The 19,000-nt window shown below is 44.6% G+C and overlaps 2 protein-coding genes across 6 annotated transcripts in view; one reads left to right on the forward strand and one right to left on the reverse strand.

Annotated features, from left to right (window-relative positions):
* Positions 1-936: 936 nt before the first annotated feature.
* On the reverse strand, positions 937-3,030 carry RRAGA (Ras related GTP binding A). Its single transcript, XM_054500649.2, has one exon. The coding sequence runs from the start codon at positions 2,258-2,260 to the stop codon at positions 1,319-1,321; it is 942 nt and encodes a 313-aa protein (XP_054356624.1). The 5' UTR covers positions 2,261-3,030; the 3' UTR covers positions 937-1,318.
* Positions 2,949-19,000, forward strand: part of SAXO1 (stabilizer of axonemal microtubules 1) — a 115,343-nt gene continuing 99,291 nt past the window's right edge. For 3 of the 5 annotated variants that reach the window (XM_054500645.1, XM_054500648.1, XM_054500646.1), the window contains exon 1: positions 14,521-17,893. In XM_054500645.1, the coding sequence (XP_054356620.1) occupies positions 17,847-17,893 (47 nt within the window). In that variant the 5' untranslated portion in view covers positions 14,521-17,846. Of the gene's footprint in view, positions 3,031-14,520; positions 17,894-19,000 lie in introns of those variants that run through there. The other 2 variants (XM_054500647.1, XM_063650527.1) reach the window with 2 other exon arrangements.

Raw genomic sequence — 19,000 nt, forward strand, 5'->3', positions numbered from 1 at the left:
AGATTGCCTGGGTTTAGCTGTATGACCTTAATAAGATCATAGTTTGCTCATCTGTTAAAATAGTGATCAAAGTAACCTACCACATAGGTTGTGAGGATTCAGTAAGATAAATGCACAAGTGCTTAAGAACACCTGACATATAGTAAGGGATCAAATATTCAAATAGGTTTCATATCCAGTAATTTGGGGAAGAATGGCTCAGTAGGTGGTAATGGTAGTTAAGAATATGCTATGCGCTAGGCACCATTCCTAAATACTTACCATGTTGAATTTAATCCTTTTAAACATCCTATCAAGTGGTTTTTTATTGTTGTTTTTGAGATACGGTCTTGCTTTGTCACCCAAACTGGAGGGCAGTGACACAATTATGCCTCACTGCAGCCTCTACCTCCTGGACTCAAGCAATCCTCTTTCCTCAGCCTCCCAAGTAGCTAGGACTGTAGGCACGCACCACTATGCCCAGCTAATGAAAAAAAAAGTTTTTTTTGTACAGACAGGGTCTCACTATATTGCCCAGGCTGGTCTCGAACTCCTGATCTCAGGTGATCCTCCCACTTCAGCCTTCCAAAGTGCTGGAATTACAGGTGTGAGCCACCACACCTGGCTATAAAGTAGTATTCTGACCCACATTTTACCAATGAGGAAACAAGTGTAATGAAATTAAGTATTTGCCCATGTTCACAAAGCTAGTAAGTGAAAGGACCAGAATACTAACTCAGGTGGTCTAGCTTGAGTCCATAGCATAAGCGCTTCTACAGCTGTTACCAAACATCACTAAAGTGCTGAGGGCTAAATTCACAGAATCAAATTTGCCAGTCAAGCAATACTTGCGGGCAGTCAGAATTTTTAGATTTACATATTAAGCACTTTCAAGTTATTTCAAATAAGGCCATGTTTTAAATTGCTAACACGTTTATTCATGAATGAAGCCAAGAAGAATTTATAAATGCATTTTAATACCTTGCTGATAAAATAGTAACATTCCGTCTTTGCAATCTGATACGGAATACAGGAAGATACTGGTAAAGGCTTTGATGTGCATATCCATTATAACCAGGTAATGAGAACACACACGAACCACCTACTTTAGTGTTACACCATACCAACTTCTCAGAAAGGCCAGCTTCAAGCTCTACTGGGTAGCTGAGTAAATAGCGTCCAATGTTTAAAGACTGGGGAAGCGGGGAGAAAGATGAAAGGAGTAAGCAGCACACACTTCAAAGCCCACTTTTAAGCACACGACATTATGAATATTAAAAATAAAGGATGCAAACAAAAAAGGCAATTCAGCATTTTCAGAAAGAGCATTTGGCAATATTCAACGCATAAGGAGACTGTGCTTGGGGCCATCCACTCTCTCCAGCTTCTCAAAGTGTTTCCGGGCATTGCGAATGTTGATCAGCGTGGCCGCAGAAGGGATCGACGGATCTGACATGACCACCATCACGTACGTATTTGAGGTGAAGATGTCGATGAAAGCAGCGAAGTTGGAATTCCTAACTTCCATGCTCTGGAAGGAAGCGGCCAATTTACTGCAGCTCAGCTTGAACTGTTTGATGATGTTGCTGATCTTCTCAAACCGGTGGACGTCGCGCTGCTCTTTGCACTGGTAGTGGGAAATAACCAAGAACGTAGCTCTTTCAAACAGCAGAACTTCATCGGCCTCAATGATTTGGGCAAAATTCCTGAGGTTCATCTCCAGCTGCTGAACGTTGGGAATCAGCTGGTAGACAATGCTGGACCAGGCTTTGTAGAGCGTCTCATCCCAGATGGACGTTCGAAAACAAGCACACTCCAGCGGGCGAGACAGACGCCTCAGGTCTTCCTCTCGCTCTTTAAAAATCAGGTCACGCTGATCCTCCTGAACCAGATCCATTTTGTGCACCAGGCAGAAGATTTTGGCGTCAGGAGAGTTCTGGAGGATGGCCTCCAGACACGACTGGTAATAATGCATGTCCTTTTCCAGTTCGCGGCTCTCCACGTCAAACACGTAAATCAAAACTTCCACGTTACGGAAGATATTGTCTCGCTGGCTGGTGAAGTAATTTTCCATGAAGGTGTCCTGACCGCCACAGTCCCACAGGTTCAGCACCAGGTTCCCCAGGAATCGGACGTGGGAGTGCTCCACGTCAATGGTGGCCCCCAGGCGCCGGGTGTCGCGAGCAATGTAATTGGCGAAGATAATCGACCTCATGCTGGTCTTCCCCGACCCGCTCTTCCCCATCAGCAGCACCTTTTTCTTCATGGCTGTATTTGGCATCACCCGCTGGGTCCGCAGCGGACTGGGCCTGAGGGCGCGGCCTACACGCAGCGCCGAGGGAGGGGTCGGGGGCTGCCGGGGACTCGCAGGCCGCGCCTCGCTCCGCTCCGCCGCGCAGCTGGGCAAGCAGGAGAGTCGAGAGCGCGAACCCGGGGCTGGAGAGTCCGCGGAGGGGGTGGCTCTTCCTCAGATGTGAGCGCCCGCGGCTGTCAGTGGCAACGGCTCGGGAGATACGGACGCCTTCCGGAGAGGGAGCCGCTGCGTCCCCGCCACCACCCACTTCCGGCGGCGATCTCGCGAGAGCTCCCTCGCTCCGCCCTCCCTGCCCTACGAGCCTTGAAAAGCTGCTGCTCCAATGAAACCTAACCGGGGCAGCGTGAGCCCTAAGATGAAAGGGAAGCTCAAGGACTTCGGTCTTTTGTTCTGTTGCAGCTGGGTTTGCGGTTGCTAGGGGTACGTGTGTGGTTGGCCGGGGAAATGCTGCCCTCTCGTGGCCAAAAAAACCCCCAACCACCACCACCACCGCAACTGGCTTTAGGAGCGAGTTGTGCCGGGCCGGTATCCGCAGGGGCAGCCGACTGGTGAAGTGGAGGGAAAGCCTAACTTCCCAGTCCGCTTAGGCCTCCCCAGCTTCCCTGGCCCAGTGAGTACGAGGGCAGGGCAGATGGAGACTGTGCAGGTGTGGAAAGTGAGACTTGTAGACAAGCGATTGCCCGTTGCTGCGCAGCTAGGTAATAGCAAGTCCCTCCTAGGAGACATCCTGGCTTCCGGTTGGTGCTTTTAACTCCTTTCTCACATCTGCTTTTCCGTAATCTCAGACTTTAGAATTTATAATTAGAATTCCAAAGCTCGAGGAAATCATAATATGGAATCCCATGCATTAGTTCCATCCTCACAGTAACCCTGTGAATTTATAACCCTATTTTCAAGTGAGGGAATCAAAGGTTAGAGAGGTTAAATCACTTGACCAAGTTACACAGATACTAAATGATGAAATGGAATTTGGTTTTAGACAGTCTCGCTGCGGTCTATTTGCCTAGCAACAGGCCACCCTATGCCCCTCTCAAAGCATAATATGATTCTGCTCTTGGTCTTCAAGTAGATGAGTGAATCAGGGTCGTCCAGTATCGTTCATACAGAATGAATGAGAGTCATCAGGATACTGAAGCCTCTGTATCTACATTAAAGTCCTTTTGTTTTCTTTTGAGAGGGAGTCTCACTCTGTTGCCCAGGCTGGAGTGCAGTGGTGTGATCTCAGCTCACTGCAACCTACGCCTCTTGAGTTCAAGCCATTCTCCTGCCTCAGCCCCCCAAATAGCTGGGATTGTGGGCACCTGCCACCACGCCCGGCTAATTTTTGTATTTTTAGTAGAGATGGAGTTTCACTATGTTGGCCAGGCTGGTCTGGAACTCCTGACCTCAAGCGAGCCACCTGCCTCGGCCTCCCAAAGTGTGGGATTACGGGCGTGAGCCACCGTGCCTGGCCTAAAGCCCTTATCAAAGTGTATACTGTACAAATTCAGGTATTCCATTCTTTCATTTATTCAAAAAATATTTTAATTCCTACTGTTAACGTGTGCAGTAAAAGAAGTTCAGAAATGGCCTTTGCTGTAGTTTATGGAAATCAGAGTGAAATTCCATAATACAATATAGTATGTGGAAAATCTCCTCTCAAATGTATTCAATTTCATCTCCTTGGTGATATCTCTTCTGGAGCCTTCTTATCTGATCGCCTTTCACCACCATTCTGGGGTTTCCCTTTCCCATTCTTTCGAGTTGGGTATTCTTTTTCCTGATTTCACATCTTCTCATTTTTGGCTCATTTGGTGGAACACATGTTCCAGTAGCTTCCAGATAAAAAGTATGAGGAGAGTAAACATTTCAAGACATTGGATGTCTGAAAATTTCTTTGTTTTTACCCTCACACTTGATTGGTTGGACACAATTTTTCCTCAGGGTCTTGGAGGCATTGCTCTGTTGCTTCGTCATCTTTTAGCAGCCAGTAGTCTGATGCCTGCTTCTTGGTTTTGATCTATTCTTTCCTCTCTAAAAACATATTCAGAATTTTCTTATTCTAGTGTTCTGAAACTTAATGATAATTGGCATTGTTGAGCCCAAATTTGCATTGTACTGGACCCTCCAATATGTCTTTTAATTTGGAAACCATGCCCTTGAATTCTAAACAATGTTCTTGAATTGTTTGATGATGTATTTCCTCTATTCTGTCATGTGAATACTCCTAAGATCTGGATATCACATTTTATGGCGTCTCCTCTAATATTTATTTTTTCTTTTTTTTGGAGACAGAGTCTCACTCTGTTGCCCATGCTAGAGCGTAGTTGCATGATCTTGGCTCACTGCAACCTCCACCTCCCGGGTTCAAGAGATTCTCCTGCCTCAGCCTCCCAAGTAGGTGGGACTACAGGCCTCCACCACCATGCCTGGCTAAGTTTTATTTTTGTTTTTGTTTTTGTTTTGAGATGGAGTCTTGCTCAGTAGCCTAGGCTGGAGTGCAGTGGCACTATCTCAGCTTACTGCAACCTCCGCCTCCCAGGTTCAAGCCATTCTCCTGGCTCAGCCTCCCGAGTAGCTGGGATTACAGATGCCTGCCACCACGCCTGGCTAATTTTTGTATTTTTAGTAGAGAGGGCGTTTCACCATGTTGGCCAGGCTGGTCTCAAACTCCTGGTCTTAAGTGATCTGCCCGCCTCAGCTTCCCAAAGTGTTGGGGTTACAGGCATGCGCCACCGCGCCTGGACTTCTTTTCTTTTTAAAAAAATTTTTTTAAATTTATTTTTAGAGACAGGGTCTTTCTCTGTCAACCAGGCTGGAGTGCAGTGGTGAGATCATAGCTCACTGCAGCCTCCACCTCCTCGGCTCAAGGGATCCTCACATGCCAGCCTCCCAAGTAGCTAGGATTAAAGGCGTGTGCCACTATGCCTAATTTTTTTTTTTTTCTGAGACGAAGTTTTGCTCTTGTTGCCCAGGCTGGAGTGCAATGGCATGATCTCAGCTCACCACAAACTCCGCCTGCCGGGTTCAAGCGATCCTTCTGCCTCAGCCTCCCAAGTAGCTGGGATTACAGGCATGTGCCACCTTGTCTGGCTAATTTTGTATTTTTAGTAGAGATGGGGTTTCTCCCTTCTCCATGTTGGTCAGGCTGGTCTTGAACTCCCGACCTCAGGTGATCTGCCTGCCTCGGCCTCCCAAAGTGCTGGGATTACAGGCGTGAGCTACTGCACCTGGCCTGCCTAATTTTTAAATATTTTTTTGGTAACCCTTTCTTATTTTCTATTTCTGTCTTTTTGTTCTATTTTCCAGGAGATTTTTCTCATCTTAATTTTCCAACTTTTTGGAGTTTTAAATTTTAATATGATATTTTTAATTTCCACAGGCTGTTCTAATTGTTCTTTTTAAAAACATAAAATTATTTTCTTGGATTAAATATCTTCTTTTATTTCTCTGAGGATAATAGTAACATTAAGAAAAAGTTTTTATCCTGTTTAGTCTTGGTTTCTTCCAAGTTTCTTTTGTTTGTATGTTCTCCTTTTTTTTTTTTTTTTGAGATGGAGTTTCACTCTTGTTGCCCAGGCGAAACGGCGCAATTTCTGCTCATCGCAACCTCCGCCTCCCAGATTCAAGTGATTCCCCTGCCTCAGCCTTCTCCAGTAGCTGGGATTGCAGGCATGCGCCACCAGGCCCGGCTACTTTTGTATTTTTAATAGAGATGGGGTTTCTCCATGTTGGTGAGCCACCGCGCCCGGCAGTAAAAGAAGTTCAAAAATGGCCTTTGCTGTAGTCTATGGAAATCATAGAGCATATTCATGTTAGAAACTTTCCTTATTTGTTCAGTGATCATTGGTTGTCTGCTCCTATTTAAAGTTATTTAAAAACCCGTGGGTAGAATTGAAGACTATCAGGTTCATTAAAATGACTGGGCCATTTCTTTGAAGAAAGTCTTGCCGCTTGCCACATTTAGACCTATTCTCTTTGGCTGGTTAGATTCTCCCAGGATTCTTCTACTGGGATGGGGTGTGTATAAGCCCGATTAATAGCATTCTGGTTACTAAGTGGGAGAAGAAAGCTAGGTTGCTAATATTCAGTTTATAGGCCAGCTTAATCCTATTTACAATATGGTACTCCAGTCCTCAGTGTCTCTGGTGTTCCCTAGTCCAGAGACCCCCTGTTTTACTCTTTGCAGGGAATAAAAACTGCTAGTCTTAGATGAGGGACGGGCAATTGCCCAGCTATGTGAAATTGTGAGGGGATCTGTAAGTTTAATTGCATCTTAAAGAGCTCTTCAAACAATCCCTCCTTTTTAGTGCAGTCTCTGCTCTCACTGATGCTACCAGTTCTTGAACCATTTGGAGGTTCTGTGGTAAAAATGTTGCTCCTTGGCTTTCCCTACTACTGGCTAAGGATTCAGCTTTCTTTTTTTTTTGAGGTGGAGTCTCGCACTCTCACCCGGGCTGGAGTGCAGTGGCGCCATCTAGGCTCACTGCAAGCTCCGCCTCCCGGGTTCACGCCATTTTCCTGCCTCAGCCTCCCGAGTAGCTGGGACTACAGGCGCCTGCCACCACGCCCGGCTAATTTTTTGTATTTTTAGTAGAGACGGGGTTTCACCGTATTAGCCAGGATGGTCTCGATCTTCTGACCTTGTGATCTGCCGCCTCAGCCTCCCAAAGTGCTGGGATTACAGGCGTGAGCCACCGCACCCGCCGGATTCAGTTTTCTGGAGTCAGCTAAGTCACTTACCATTCTTGCTTGTGCATTCCTGCTTCCAAAAATTTTGATTTTATGATCTCTTACCCCATTTTTGTTCTTGCCATCTCATCCTATTTGTCTCATGTTTGTGGGATTCTGGAGAAAGATAAATGCGTGTGTTCAATCTGCCAGCTTACTTGGAAATAGGAGAGATCTTAATCTAAAATGCTCAAATGGAATAATAATAATTTGGTAGTAAGTAATACCGAAAGGGAATTGAAAAGTTTTTTTTGTTTTTAATTTTGGTGGGTACATAGTAGGTGTATATATTTATGAGGTACATGAGATACCTTGATACAGGCATGCGAGGCATAATAATCACATCATGGTAAATGGAGTATGCATCCCCTCAAGCATTTATCCTTTGTGTTGCAAACAATCCAATTTTTTTTTTTTTTTTTAATAGTCTCACTCTATTGCCCAGGCTGGAGTGCAGTGGCGTGACACACTGCAGCCTCTACCTCCCGGGTTCAAGTGATTCTCCTGCCTCAGCCTCCCAAGTAGCTGGTATTACAGGCACCCGCCACCAAGCCTGGCTAATTTTTGTATTTTTAGTAGAGACAGGGTTTCACCATGTTGGCCAGGCTGGTCTTGAACTCCCGATCTCAGGTGATCCACCTGCCTCAGCCTCCCAAAGTGCTGGGATTATAGGCATGAGTCACTGTGCCAGGCCCAATTATACTCTTTTAGTTATTTTTGAATGTACAATGAAATTATTAACTATAATTATCCTGTTGTGCTATCAAATACTAGGTCTTTTTTTTTCAAGACAGGGTCTTACTCTGTGGCCCAGGCTGGAGTGCAGTGTTGTGATCACTGCTCACCGCAGCTTCCACCTCCTGGGCTCAAGCAATCCTCCCACATCAGTGCCCCCGAGTAGCTGGGACTACAGTTACACACTACCATGCCTGGCTAATTTTTGTATTTTTTGTAGAGACAGGATCCCACTATGTTGCCCAGATTGCTCTTGAATTCCTGGGCTCAAGCGATCTGCCTGCCTTGGCCTCCCAAAGTGCTGCGATTACAGGTGTGAGCCACCATGCCTGGCCCCTACTAGGTCTTACTCATTCTTTCTAACTACTTTTTGTACCCATTAACCATCTCCACCTCCCCCTTAACCCCCCTGTTATGTTATCCTTCCCAGCCTCTGGTAACCATTCTTCTGCTCTCTGTGTCGTGAGTTCAATTGTTTTAATTTTCAACTCCCAAAAATAAGTGAGAACATGCGGAATTTGTCTTTCTGTGCCTGGCTTATTTCACTTAACATAATGACCTCCAGTTCCATCCATGTTGTTGTAAATGACAGGGTCTCATTCTTTTTTTTTTTATGGCTGAATAGCGTATATGTACCACATTTTCTTTTCTGGGGGGACAGGGTTTTGCTCTGTTGCTCAGGCTGGAGTGTAGTGGTGCAGTCTTGGTTCACTGCAACCTCTGCCTCTCAGGCTCAAGTGATCCTCCCACCTCAGCCTCCTGAGTAGCTGGGACTACAGGTGTGTACCACCATGCCTGACTAATTTTTGTATTTTTTGTAGAGACAGGGTTTTGCTATATTTCCCAGGCTGGTCTCAAACTCCTGGGCTCAAGTGATCCTCCCGCCTGGGCCTCACAAAGTGCGGGTATTATAGGCATCAACCACTGCACCTGGCCACATTTTCTTTCTTTCTTTTTATGAGGCAGAGTTTTGCTCTTGTTGCCCAGTCTGGAGTACAGTGGCGTGGTCTCAGCTCAACGCAACCTCCGCCTCCCCAGTTCAAGCGATTCTCCTGCCTCAGCCTCCCGAGTAGCCGGGATTACAGGCATGCACCACCATGCCTGGCTGATTTTGTATTCTTAGTAGGGACGGGGTTTCTCTATGTTGGTCAGGCTGGTCTCGAACTCCCGACCTCAGGTGATCTGCCTGCCTTGGCCTCCCAAAGTGCTGGTATTACAGGTGTGAGCCACTGCACCTGGCTCACATTTTGTTTATCTATTTATCTGTTAATAGACACTTAGATTGCTTCCAAATCTTGGCTATTGTGAACAGTGCTGCAACAAACATAGGAGTGCAGCTATCTCTTTGATATACTGATTCCCTTTCTTTTGGGTATATACCCAGCAGTGGGATTGCTGAATCGTATGATAGTACCATTTTTAGCTTTTTAAGGAAATTCTAAACTGTTCGCCATAGTGGTTGTAATAATTTACATTTCCACCAACAGTGTGCAGGGGTTCCCTTTTCCCCACATCCTTGCCAGCATTTGTTATTGCCCATCATTTGGATAAAAGCCATTTTAACTGGGGTAACATGATATCTCATTGTCGTTTTGATTTGCATTTCTCTGATGATCCATGATTTTGAGCACCTTTTTATATGCCTGTTTGCCATTTGTATGTCATCTTTTGAGAAATGTCTATTCAGATCTTTTGCCCATTAAAAAATTTAGATTATTAGATTTTTTTCCCATAGAGTTGTTTGAGCTCCTTATATATTCTGATTAATTTTTTATCAGATGGGTAGTTTGCAAATATTATCTCCCATTCGGTGGGTTGTCTCTTTGATTTGTTGATTGTTTCTATTGCTGTGCAGAAGCTTTTTAACTTGATGTGATCCCATGTGTCCATTTTTGCTTTGGTTGCCTGTGCTTGTGGGGTATTACTCGAGAAGTTTTTGTCCAGACCAATGTTCTGGAGAGTTTTCCAATGTTTTCTTGTAATAGTTTCATGGTTTCAGGTCTTAGATTTAAGTCTTCAATCCATTTTGACTTTATTTTTGTATATGGCAAGAGATAGGGGTCTAGTTTCCTTCTTCTGCATATGGATATTCAGTTTTTCCAGCACTATTTATTGAAGAGACTGCTTTTACCCCATGCATGTTCTTGGCACCTGTGTTGAAATGAGTTAACTGTAGATGTATGGATTTGTTTCTGCATTTTCTTTTCTGTTCTATTGGTCTATGTGTCTGCTTTTATGCCAGTACCATGCTGTTTTGGTTACCATAACTCTGTAGTGTAACTGGAGGTCAGGTAATGTGATTCCTCCAATTTTGTTCTTTTTGCTCAGGATAACTTTGGCTATTCTCAATCTTTTGTGGTTCCATATACATTTTAGGATTGTTTTTCTATTTCTGTGCAGAATGTTATTGGTACTTTCATAAGGATTTCATTAAATCTGTAGATTGCTTTGGGTAGCATGGACATTTTAACAAAATTGATTTTTCCAATCCATGTACATGGAATATTTTTCCACTTTTTTGTGTCCTCTTCAGTTTCTTTCATCAGTGTTTTATAGTTTTCATTGTAGAGCTCTTTCACTTCCCTGGTTAACTAAATTCCTAGGTATTTAATTTTATTTGTGTCTATTGTAAATGGGATTACTTTTTTTTTTCAGATTGTTCACTCTTGGCATGTAGAAGTGCTCCTGATTTTTGTATGTTGATTTTTTATCCTGCAGTGTTACTGAATTTGTTGATCAATTCTAATAGTTTTTTGGTGGAGCCTTTAGGTTTTTCCAAATATAAGAACATATCATCTGCAAACAAGGATAATTTGACTTTTTTTTTTTTCCAATTTGGATGCCCTTTTTTCTGAAAGGGAATTTTTGCAAGTTTTTTTTAATGTTTTGTTGAGGTATAATTTTAATTCTATAAAATTCATTTATTGTACGTAAATATATAGTTCTGTTACCACCACTCAATTTTAGAGTATTTCCACCATCCCCAAAAGTTCCCTTGTCCCTGTTTGCATTTGATCTCTGCTTCTACCCTGAGACCCAGGCAACTGCTGGTCTGCTCTCTGTCTGTATAGTTTACCTTCCTGAGAAACTTCATACAAGTGGAATTGTATAACATATAGTTTTATGTCCTCTTTCTTTCTCTCTCTCTCTCTTTTTTTTTCTTTTTTTGGAGAAAGAATCTCACTCTGTTGCCCAGGCTGGAATGCAGTGGCGCCATCTTGGCTCACTGCAACGTCGGCTTCCTGGGTTCAAGTGATTCTCATGCCTCAGCCTCCCAAGTAGCTAGGATTACAGGTGCGTGCCACTATGCTTGGCTAATTTTTTGTATTTTTGGTAGAGGCGGGGTTTTGTAATGTCAGCCAGGCTGGTCTCGAACTCCTGGCCTCAAGTGATCTACGTGCCTCAGCCTCCCAGAGACACTGTGCTCAGCCCTTTTTCTTTTTAAAAAAATTTTCTAACATCTTTAATCAAATGTCACCCACGCTAAATGAGTTGTATTAGGTGCTTGACTTTCCCAAATGCTCATGTCTCAGGAGGGTATCAGTATTTGAAATCCTAAACCATTCATTTGCTATTTCTTAACAAAAATTTTTGAAAAGCATGTAAACTGTACCCTTATCCTTTGGATTACAATGGTTAAGTACAAAAACAATTCATTTAGCATCTTATAAATCATTCAAATTATAAATAAAAGCACCTACAGTTTTTTGTATATAAAAGATTCACAGTGCACCGTGCCTTGGAACATATAAGGTTGGAACACAACATTTAAAAAGTGAATTCCAGGCCACGTGCAGTGGCTCACACCTGTAATCCCAGCACTTTGGGAGGCCAAGGTGGGCAGATCACCTGAGGTGAGGAGTTCAAGACCAGCCTGGCCAACATGGTGAAACCCTGTCTCTACTAAAAATACAAAAATTAGCTGGATGTGGTGGCAGGCGCCTGTAATCCCAGCTACTAGGGAGGCTGAGGCAGGAGAATCGCTTGAACCTGGGAGGCAGAGGTTGCAGTGAGCTGAGATGACCGCATCACACTCCAGCCTGGGGGACAAGAACGAGACTTCGTCTCAAAAAAAAGCAAATTCCAAGACCTGCATCTCTTTCAAAGACATAAAACATAATGAAGCCAACCAACTACTTGTTTCATCTAGGTTCTTAAAATGCAGCACTTGGTAGAAGTAAATTATTGCATATTCAGCATACCCCTTTATCACTTGATTTCTTCAAACCATACTAAAATTTCTCAAAGGAGAAACCAGTTCTCTAAGCATGGCCTTTCTCAAGGTAACCTGAACACTGAGAAACTATTAAGGACTAAACTTTGGGGGACTAAGTACAGTAGATGTACATAAAACAGGTACATCCAACTTAAATATTTTCTGTATAGCTAAATCATATCATACACATAAACTTTAACTCCCATCTTTTAACATTTTTTTAACCTCAAACTTTGAGGAGAGCTAAAAGCCTAGAGTTATTATAATCACATCCCAACAATACCCTTATTTTGTTCCACAGTGCATTAAATATAGCAGCGCAACAGCAATAACGTTTAACCACAGTTGGTTTTTCAATATTAAAACCACCTTGTATTCTTGGGATAAACCCCTCTTGGTCATGGTGTTTAATCCTTTTTGTATGTTGCTGGTTTCAGTTTGCTAATATTTTCTTTTCTTTTTTTTCTTTTGAGGCAGGGTCTTGCTCTGTTGCCCAGGCTGGAGTGCAGTGGTGTGATCTCATCACTTTAAACAATGTTCTGTAAAGAGTTGCTTTTCAGATGGTATACAGCAATAAGCTTGGGGCTGGGTGAGTTATAAGGCCACAGAATAAAAATTGTGCAGCACCAATGAGTATTAATTTTACAAAAAAATTTTAGGGAAAATATTAAACAAAGATGTCCATATTAAGAAGTAAATGAAAATTTTAAGATAAAATACTGTTTATAGTGGTCTCAAAGATATTCAAGTTACCATTTTATTTTTATTTTTTTAAAGGCTTTGCCTCACCCTGCTCCCTCACAAGGGCTGGCTGCACATACACAACCATTTATTCTTATTCTTTGTCCTTTTATTGGGTGGAAAAGCTTGAGACCATCTGAATCTGAATCCCAGATCTAGTACTCATTGAATGAGTTTACCTCCTGGCTTCAGTGTTCTGATTTGTAATATGGGCATGATAGATTTATGTCAGTTGTAAGAGACAGATGAGAGAGCTTATAGAAAAGTACCCGGAAAGGTTTGATGTAACTTGATAGCAAGTTACAGTAAATAGTTCTTAGGGGAGGAAATTTTGATACCAGGGTTATGGAGGTTTAGATGGTGTATTAGTCAATTTTCATACTGCTGATAAAGACATACCTGAGACTTGGAAGGAAAAGAGGTTTAATTAGACTTACAGTTCCACATTGCTGGGGAGGCCTCAGAATCATGGCGGGAGGTGAAAGGCACTTCTTACATGGCAGCAGCAAGAGAAAAAAATGAGGAAGATGCAAAAGCGGAAACCCGTGATAAATCCATCAGAACTTGTGAGACTTACTCACTACCATGAGAATAGTATGGGGCAATCTGCCGCCATGATTCAAATTATCTCCCACTGGGTCCCTCCCACAACATGTGGGAATTATGGGAGTACAATTCAAGATGAGATTTGGGTGGGGACACAGAGCCAAACCATATAGTTTCACCCCTGGTCCCTCCAAATCTCATGTCCTCACATTTCACAAAAAATCATGCCTTCCCAACAGTCCCCCCAAATTCTTAAGTCATTTCGGCATTAACCCAAAAGTCCACAGTCCAAAATCTCATCTGAGACAAGGCAAGTCCCTTCCACCTATGAACCTGTAAAATCAAAAGCAAGCTGGTTACTTCCTAGATACAATGCGGGTATAGATACTGGGTAAATACAGCTGTTCCAAATGGGAGAAATTGGCCAAAACAAAGGGGTTACAGGCCCCATGCAAGTCTGAAATCCAGCAGGGTAGTCAAATCTTAAAGCTCCAAAATGATCTCCTTTGACTCCATGTCTCACATCCAGGTCACACTGAAGCAACAGGTGAATTCCCATGGTCTTGGACAGCTCCTCCCCTGTGGCTTTCCAGGGTACAGCCTCCCTTCTGGATGTTTTCATGGGCTGGCAATGAGTGTCTGTGGCTTTACCAGGCACACAGTGCAATCTGTCGGTGGATCTACCATTTTGGGGTCTGGAGGATGGTGGCCCTCTTCTCACAGCTCCACTAGGTGGTGCCCCAGTAGGGACATTTCCATTCCACATTGCCCTAGCAGAGGTTCTCCATGAGAGTCCCATCCCTGCAGCAAACTTCTTCTTGGACATCTAGGCATTTCATATATCCTCTGAAATCTAGGCGGAGATTCCCAAACCTCAATTGTTGACTTCTGTGCACTCACAGGCTTAACACCATGTGGAAGCTGCCAAGGCTTGGGGCTTGCATCCTCTGAGGCCATGGCCCAAGCTCTATGTTGGCCCCTTTCAGCCATGGCTGGAGCAGCTGGGATGCAGGGCACCAAGTCCCTAGGCTGGACACAGCATGGGGACCCTGGTTCCGGCCCATGAAACCATTTCCTCCTAGGCCTATGGGCCTGTGATGGGAGGGGCTGCTGTGAAGATTTCTGACATGCCCAGGAGACATTTTCCCTATTGTCTTGGGGATTAACATTTCGCTACTTGTCACTTATGCAAATTTCTGCAGCCAGCTTGAATTTCTCCTCAGAAAACAGGTTTTTCTTTTCTTTTTTCTTTCTTTCTTTTTTTTTTTTAATTATACTTTAAGTTCTGGGGTACATGTGCTAACGTGCAGGTTTGTTACATGGGTATACATGTGCCATGGTGGTTTGCTGCACCCATCAACCCGTCATCTACATTAGGTATTTCTGCTAATGCTATCCCTCCCCCAGCCCCCCACCCCCTGACAGGCCCTGGTGTGTGATGTTCCCCTCCCTGTGTCCATGTGTTCTCATTGTTCAGCTCCCACTTATGAGTGAGAACATGTGGTGTTTGGTTTTCTGTTCTTGTGTTAGTTTGCTGAGAAGGTTTTTCTTTTCCATTGCATTGTCAGGATGCAAATTTTCCAAACTTTTGTGCTCTGCTTCCCTTATAAAACTGAATGCCTTTAACAGCACCCAAGTCACCTGTTAAATGCTTTGCTGCTTAGAAGTTTCTTCTGTCAGATACCCTAAATCATCTCCCTCAAGTTCAAACTTCCATAGATCTCTAGGATGGGGCAAAATGCCGCCAGTCTCTTTGCTAAAACAAAACAAGAATCACCTTGGATTCCATTCCCAACAAGTTCCTCATCTCCATCTGAGACCACCTCAGCCTGGACTTTATTGTCCATATCGCTATCAGCATTTTGGGCGAAGCCATTCAACAAGTCTCTAGGAAGTTCCAAACTTTCTCATTTTCCTGTCTTCTTCGGAGCCCTCCAAACTGTTCCAACCTCTGCCTATTACCCAGTTCTAAAGTTGCTTCCTCATTTTTGGGTAACTTTTCAGCAGCACCCCACTCTGCTGGTACCAATTTACTGTATTAGTCCATTTTCATGCTGCTGATAAAGACATATCTGAGACTGGGAAGATAAAGCAGTTCAATTGGACTTACAGTTCCACATGGCTGGGGAGGTCTCAGAATCATGGTGGGAGGCGAAAGACCCTTCTTACGTGGCAGGTGGCAAGAGAGAAAAATGAAGATAAAACCGTCAGATCTCATGAGACTTATTCTCTACCATAAGAACAGTATGGGGGAAACTGCCCCCGTGATTCAAATTATCTCCCACTGGGTCCCTCCTACAACATGTGGGAATTATGGGAGTACAATTCCAGATTAGATTTGGGTGGGGACACAGAAACAAACCATATCAGATGGGTCAGGGTAAGGTTGGCTGGATGTAACAAAAGATGGACAGTAAGTGTAACTAGGCGAGGGGAGGTTGTCCCTACTGTCTAGCACTGATCTTTAGATATATCATTGTTGAGGCTATTTTGTCCACACCATCTTCATCTTTCAAGATCTCTACCCTCTGTTGAGGGCATGGATGGAGGAAGTGGGGAGTACCATGATTGTTGACAAGGCGGCCACCCACAAGGGCAGTTTGAATGGCAGGGGGCATGAACAGGCATTCTTCTGCTGAAAGATTTATGGATAATGTTTAGGCAGCCATCAAGAGAAGGCTGGTGTCCAGCACTGTATTTCCTCTGTAAGGACTGTGTGATGTTCTCTGTCAATGGCAATGGATGGCTTGCAGGTTTTGCTTTGACTTCCAATAGCTCCCACCTCGTTTTTGTCTGGCCATGTTTCCATCCTCCCCTTTAGAGTTCTGACTTCCTACTGGGAAGGCAAGGAGCAGCTTCCCACCCCACTGTTCTTAAGAATGATCAATAAGCTTTGCTCCTGTCTGAATCTACCTTGCTGACTTTCTATAACTGGGGTTGGAACACTCTCTCTGTAAAATGTCAGATAGTGAATATTTTAGCTTTTGTGGGCCAAGAGGCAAAATCAGGAATGTTTACACAAATTTTTTGAAAAAATTCAAAACTTTATTTAGACACTGAAATTTGAATTTTAGGTAAGTTTCATGTGTCATGTAATATTATTATTTTAATCTTTTCAACCATTAAAAAATATGAAAACCATTCTTAGCTCAATGGCCAGATAGAGTCAAGTGGCCAACTGCAGACAATAGTTTGCTGACCTCTATTCTAGAGCCTATTACTGAAGGAAAAAACCTAACCCTCCCCCACACAAAAAGAAACCCTCTGAATATTAAGTGTCTTGCAGTCCAAGATGCCTCTGACTGACTCATTCACTAAAATGAATGGAAAGAGTTAGGAAGCATAGGAAAGAAAAGCATAAAGATTGTCAATACTTTTAAGTTCCCATTTCCCATAAGCAGGAAGTCAAAATATTTTAAGTCCAAACAACTGGCCAGAGCAGTGTCTTTTGAACTTGCTTCATGACCAGAATCATCTGGCTTCTTGTTGAAGCTAGATTCCCGGACTAGAGGTTTTGATGCAGGGGAGACTTCTGGGTGGGGTGTGCTCTCGGGACCAGGTAAGCTGAAGAAACACTATTCCAGGGGGTGTAAAGGAACCTCAAAAGCTGTAGTTCTTAAAGTGTGGTCCGTGGCCCAGCAGAACCAGCATTACCTGAGAGCTTGTAAGAAATGCAAGTCTTTGGCCTACCCTAGAAACACTGAATCAGAAACTGTGGGGGTGGGGTCTGGCAATCTGGTTTTCATCAAGCCAGGTGGTCCTGATGCCCACTAGAATTTGAGAACGTCTGCTTCAAGGCATCATTACCAGCATCTGGAGAAGTGATTGAGAACCCACCTGAGCAGTGAAGGCCTGGGCGCTCTTAAACCGCTGTGTTCTCAAGAGCGCAGGTCTGTGGGTGAGAGCAATTCTAACAGACATCTGAAGCCAAAGGCCTAGGTTTCCACAGGAAGATCTGGAAACCCTATTCAAGGCAAGCCTTTTGCAAGTCAAGGGCTGTATTCCCCTAAGAGGGGCACCATGGATCCTAGAGATAGCAAATGCCACCCAAGGTGATGGTGAGGGAGTTTTCAGCTTTTCTGCACGTGTGACCGTTTACTGCACCAGGAGCTTTCTAGTGACTTCCACCTTTTTCAGGTTTCTCCACGGTCCACCGGGGAAACCCTGTCCTGGGCCTGCCAGTGACGCGCTGGGAGCTTCCTGACCTCACAAGCGGCTCTTGTGATGTAATTGCCACCTGAGGTGTGCCCCTCCTGGTCCTGGCGACATCACAGAGGCTACCTGGGCACGGACCCCGCAGCTTCCTGGGGCCCAGTCAGCAGCTCCAGGTGCCTAAGTCTGGGCTGCGGAGGCCGGGGCGGTGGCGTGCAGGGTGAGGTCTCCCGGGCTGGCGCGCCTGCAAGCCCTCTGCTGCTCCCTCGCGCTAGGCCAGCTCCAGGAGGGCAACAGACGACAGGACGTTGCAAAAGGGCCACTTAAATTTTCCTTCGAGTAAACAGAACACCTGCCAAGACCCTCGAGCCTGGGCGTGCCCCAAGACAGGTGGTTGGGGTCTAGGAGTCGGCTGCAGCTGGCGATGCTCTGAGGGGACGTCAGGGCCTCAGGATGGCCCCTATGAAGACGAAGTGTATCTGTGAACTCTGCTCCTGCGGGTAAGGTGGCCGCGCCCAGGGCAAGGCTGGGGGAGCCTGGGTTTTCAGACTCCCGAGGAAGGGAAGCCTCTCCCAGGTGCTTCATCAGGCGGCATCACGGTGGGTTCGTCCACTTGCCACGTTTTTTAAGCCACAATTTTGTCAACTAGCGTTGTGCCCGCGGACGCCACATCAGTTCTGGCGGCGAATGTGGCTGTTTTCGGGCCTTCTGTGCCGCTTCACTTGAGAACTGCAGGAGGGTTGAAAATGGGCGTGGCCGCGCAGTCTGCACTCCCTTCCCTGAAGCCCAGAAAGTGTCAGCCAAGGAGGGAGAACACCTGGCCCAGTGGGACCAGTCTTGCTCCTTTTGGGAAAGTGATAGATGGGAGGAGAATTCCTGTAGTATAACTGAATTTCTCATTCAGAGAGATTGTTACTTTGTCGGAGAAGTATAAGGTATTAGTAAAACTTGTTCCACGTTGTATAGAGTTGAATAAGAATAATGAAAACATTACTTTCACAGTCACCTGGCCTGGCCAGGTCTCTCTTCTAACCTTTAAGGACCATGTCTGGGTGGAAGCGCAGTGAAGGTGGTCCTGGGGGAAATCATGGGCTTTAGTCAGAGTCCCACGGGCTGACTGGTCTGCTGTCACTCACATGATGTCTTAGATGCCCCTTCTATCTGCTTCCCAGGACAGCTGGGTTTCTGCTTGGCTGGGGCAGGGAGTGGGCAGCAGAGGAGCAATAGGCAAGAGGGTTCTGGGGACAGCTCTCCTGGGCTGTCATTAATTGTGGGGTCTTAGATTGGTAACTAAACTCCAGGTCATAGTCGCCTCATCTGTACCAACAATACCTACCTCATAGGACTATTGTAAGAGTTAAGATCATGTATGTGAGTCCTGGTACATGGATTGTGCTTAATATGTTAGTGTCCTGAAATCTGAAAAAAGGGCAAATATGACACATGCATATAAAAATGGTATCAGTAGTGTGGAGAATTAAAGGGCACTCTAAAAACTGGATCAGCAACCTTCTATATCTCTGGCATCAATGAATGGTTCCCAACTCTGGCTGCTGTTAGAATCACACAGGGAGTTTGAAAACTATCAGTTGCTCAGGCCGTTGAAT

This window comes from Pongo pygmaeus, chromosome 13 (genome assembly GCF_028885625.2).
Source record: "Pongo pygmaeus isolate AG05252 chromosome 13, NHGRI_mPonPyg2-v2.0_pri, whole genome shotgun sequence".
Taxonomy (NCBI): domain Eukaryota; kingdom Metazoa; phylum Chordata; class Mammalia; order Primates; family Hominidae; genus Pongo; species Pongo pygmaeus.